General features: G+C 45.2%; 1 protein-coding gene across 3 annotated transcripts in view; it reads left to right on the top strand.

Annotated features, from left to right (window-relative positions):
• NOLC1 (nucleolar and coiled-body phosphoprotein 1) overlaps positions 1-3,433 on the top strand; it is a 12,209-nt gene extending 8,776 nt beyond the window's left edge. For all 3 annotated transcript variants that reach the window (XM_011935485.1, XM_011935483.1, XM_011935484.1), the window contains exons 11-14: positions 60-668; positions 1,130-1,236; positions 1,400-1,492; positions 1,678-3,433. In XM_011935485.1, the coding sequence (XP_011790875.1) occupies positions 60-668; positions 1,130-1,236; positions 1,400-1,492; positions 1,678-1,836 (968 nt within the window). In that variant the 3' untranslated portion in view covers positions 1,837-3,433. The remainder of the gene's footprint in view (positions 1-59; positions 669-1,129; positions 1,237-1,399; positions 1,493-1,677) is intronic.
• Positions 3,434-3,686: the final 253 nt, after the last annotated feature.

Raw genomic sequence — 3,686 nt, 5'->3', positions numbered from 1 at the left:
CACCAAGAATTCTTCAAATAAGCCAGCTGGTACCACCAAGAATTCTTCAAATAAGCCAGCTGGTACCACCAAGAATTCTTCAAATAAGCCAGCTGTCACCATCAAGTCACCTGCAGCAAAGCCAGCTGCAACCCCCAAGCAACCTGTGGGCGGTGGCCAGAAGCCTCCGATGAGAAAGGCTGACAGCAGCTCCAGTGAGGAAGAGAGCAGCTCCAGTGAGGAGGAGAAGACAAAGAAGACGGTGGCCACCACTAAGCCCAAGGTGAATGCCAAAGCAGCTCCACCTCTGCCTGCCAAGCAGGCTCCTCAGGGTAGTAGGGACAGCAGCTCTGATTCAGACAGCTCTAGCAGTGAGGAGGAGGAGGAGGAAGAGAAGACATCTAAGTCTGCAGTTAAGAAGAAGCAACAGAAGGTAGCAGGAGGTGCAGCCCCTTCCAAGCCAGCCTCTGCAAAGAAAGGAAAGACTGAGAGCAGCAGCAGTTCTTCCTCTGATGACTCCAGTGAGGAGGAGGAGGAAGAGAAGCCCAAGGGCAAGGGCTCTCCCAGACCACAAGCCCCCAAGGCCAATGGCACCTCTGCACTGACTGCCCAGAATGGAAAAGAAGCTAAGAACAGCGAGGAAGAGGAAGAAGAAAAGAAAAAGGCAACAGTGGCAGTTTCCAAATCAGGTCGGTACGCAGTAAACATGCCCTCTGGGTTTTGTCCCCCAATCAGGATGGGATACACTCTTTGAGAGTAGGGTAGTGAGAGGAGGCCCACCACTGGGCTTCCAGTTGTGGAAACTGGGAGGAAGAACAGGAAACTGGTCTCTTTTTTTTTTTTTTTTAATAGAATCTTACTCTGTCACCCAGGCTGGGGTGCAGTGGCATGATCACGGCTTGTGCAGCCTTAACTTCATGGGCTCAGGTGATCTTTCCACTTTAGCCTCCTGAGTAGCCGGGACGACAAGCATGCACCACCATGTCTGGCTCATTTTTTAACTTTTTATAGAGACAGAATCTCACTATATTGCCCTGGCTGATCTCAATTTCCTGGGCTCAAGCAATCCTCCTACCTTGGCCTCCCAAAATGCTGGGGTTACAGTTGTGAGCCACTGTACTTGGCCTGAGTCTGGCTTTTTGTTTTGTAGGTTCATTAAAGAAGCGGAAGCACAATGAGGCTGCCAAGGAGGCAGAGACTCCTCAGGCCAAGAAGATAAAGCTTCAGACCCCTAACACATTTCCAAAAAGGAAGAAAGTAAGTTATCTCACTTTCCTCTCAGGAACCAGCTCTTTAAAAGCAGAAAAATCTAGGATCATCTTGACAGCTCTGCCTGGCATGACCTGGCACATGTGTCCATGTGTATCACTCAGAAGAGCTGTTACTTGACCACTCTGTCTTTCATTTCCTACTTCTGTAGGGAGAAAAAAGGGCATCATCCCCATTCCGAAGGGTCAGGGAGGAGGAAATTGAGGTGGATTCACGAGTTGCAGACAATTCCTTTGATGCCAAGGTGAGAGAGAGATCTGTGCCATTCTTGAGAGGGAGGATAGGTAGTGTCAGAGGGGATAGCTCTTGGTTCAGGTTGGTGGGAATCTTCTCTGGGTTCAGGTTGCCTTGAGCAGGGAGTAGAAAGAATAAAGTGACAGGGCCCTGGCATGGTCCTCCTCTGTGTTAATCCCCCTCTCTACTTACCAGCGAGGTGCAGCCGGAGACTGGGGAGAGCGAGCCAATCAGGTTTTGAAGTTCACCAAAGGCAAGTCCTTCCGGCATGAGAAAACCAAGAAGAAGCGGGGCAGCTACCGGGGAGGCTCAATCTCTGTCCAGGTCAATTCCATTAAGTTTGACAGTGAGTGACCTGAGGCCATCTTTGGTGAAGCAAGGGTTATGATCGGAGACTACTCACTTTCTCCAGTGGACCTGGGAACCTGTCTCTCTAGGTGAGGGTCTCAATGAGGACAGAAGTTTAGGGTAGGTCCTAAGACTTTACAATGTAACATCCTCTCTGGTCCTTTTCTCTGTTCCTAGTTTTGTACAGACTTGTTTTTGAGTGTTGAGTAGCAGGGACAAAATAAGGGAATGTTATTTTTAAAGAAAATTCATTTTCATTGTTGTCTCCTTACTTTTCTGTGAAAGTCCTCATACTGAGAAATTTGTATATTTTATATTAAATCATTTCCTATTGATTTTTGTTGTGATTTTCAAAGGTGGATTCCCACAGATAAAATCTTGGCTGTTGCCCAAAACATAGTAAAGGGTCAGGTGTGACTTTTTATAATTGGAAGACAATTCTGTCTTTGTGAGTGCACATGTCCACATTTCATCCCTCCTTCCCTCAAAACCCTAGAGGGGCATTAAAGAATTATTGATGTATATGCAATGTCTGTTAAGCATGCAGTATGTATTTCATCTTCATTTATTGGGTTTGGGACTGAAGTTTTTAGCCAGCATGGACCTGACCTACTTTTTGGGATAAAATTCACTGTTTTGTTACAGGCAGAATTCTGGTGTGGCATGTGCCATGGGTCATACTGAATAAATTTTTTTTCTGTAATTTTATCATTACATGATGTTTGCAAAACATGCCTTGTTTTTTAATTTGAAAGCAAACTTTTCTACTGTTGAAAGACATTTTTTGACAACTTCACCCTTCCTAGTATTGAGTACTAAGTTGAGGACTGCATCTTCTCGTTTTTTACAGTATAGAGAACAAAATGACATTAGTTTGAAAAATACATATGACTTGGTATCGCTGTCTTGGTTGCAGTGGTGATACAGAATTGGTTTCATTAATTCCTACATGGTTGGAAATCACTGATCAAGAAAGTGGGGAAAAAAAAAACGTTAAAACCTCAATCCTCAGTAGGAAAGTAGATTACATTAGGTGAAATTATAGGTAATCTATGTGTGTGCTAATGGGGTTGGAAAGAACCTTACAGAGCATATTACCTGATAAACTTGAGTGGAGTGGGTTTGGGAGAACAAACTAATAGGATAATTGTGTCTCGTAGTTGGTACCTGGGAGCAATTGACATGCCCCCTTCAGAACCTTAACTGTTAGTAACAGTGGCTGTAACAACACAAACCAGTGACCAGAGATACAGCTCTTAGGCCAGGCTGGCCTGACGGTATGGCTGAAGGAAGTGACTGAGCAGTGGTGGTACTCAGCGAGACCAAGATGGAGAGGGAAGAGTCCACAGCTTTCTGGAGGCTAAGGCGTTCCAGTGGTAGGAAAGTGTGCCCCAAGCCTTCATGGATGAGTTACAGGTCTTAAAATTAGTCGTCTCCTGTTTGGATTCTATACTTGCTAAATAACCTGATAATAACCTGGTTTTCCATGTTAACTGCCTCTAGGAAGAAAATGCACTGTTCATGCTGACACAGATATTTCAGTCTGCATGGTAAAAGTTCTACATCTTACTACAAAATAATAAACTGGCTGGTTTACAATGTGTCTTGGGAGTTTTATTATTGTGATAGTCTAAACCCCTTCCACCCCCTACTCAAACCAGAAAAACTTTGGTGCCGGTTACAGGAGTCTGGACCTGTGATTTCACTGCAGAGGCTTTTTGGCAGCAGCTTGCAGGGTTTTCTTGGCCACAGCTTGTCTCACGGTGCCTTTGCCAGGCTATATTCTAGCCTGTGCATAGTCCAAATTGGGGGTTGGCAAAATGGCCTATGGGTCAAATCCAGCCCATGGCTTGTTT

Source organism: Colobus angolensis, unplaced genomic scaffold (genome assembly GCF_000951035.1).
Source record: "Colobus angolensis palliatus isolate OR3802 unplaced genomic scaffold, Cang.pa_1.0 Scaffold144, whole genome shotgun sequence".
In the NCBI taxonomy this organism is placed as follows: Eukaryota; Metazoa; Chordata; class Mammalia; order Primates; family Cercopithecidae; genus Colobus; species Colobus angolensis.
Note: the sequence above shows the minus strand (reverse complement) of the source record. Positions and strands in the feature narration are given on the sequence as shown.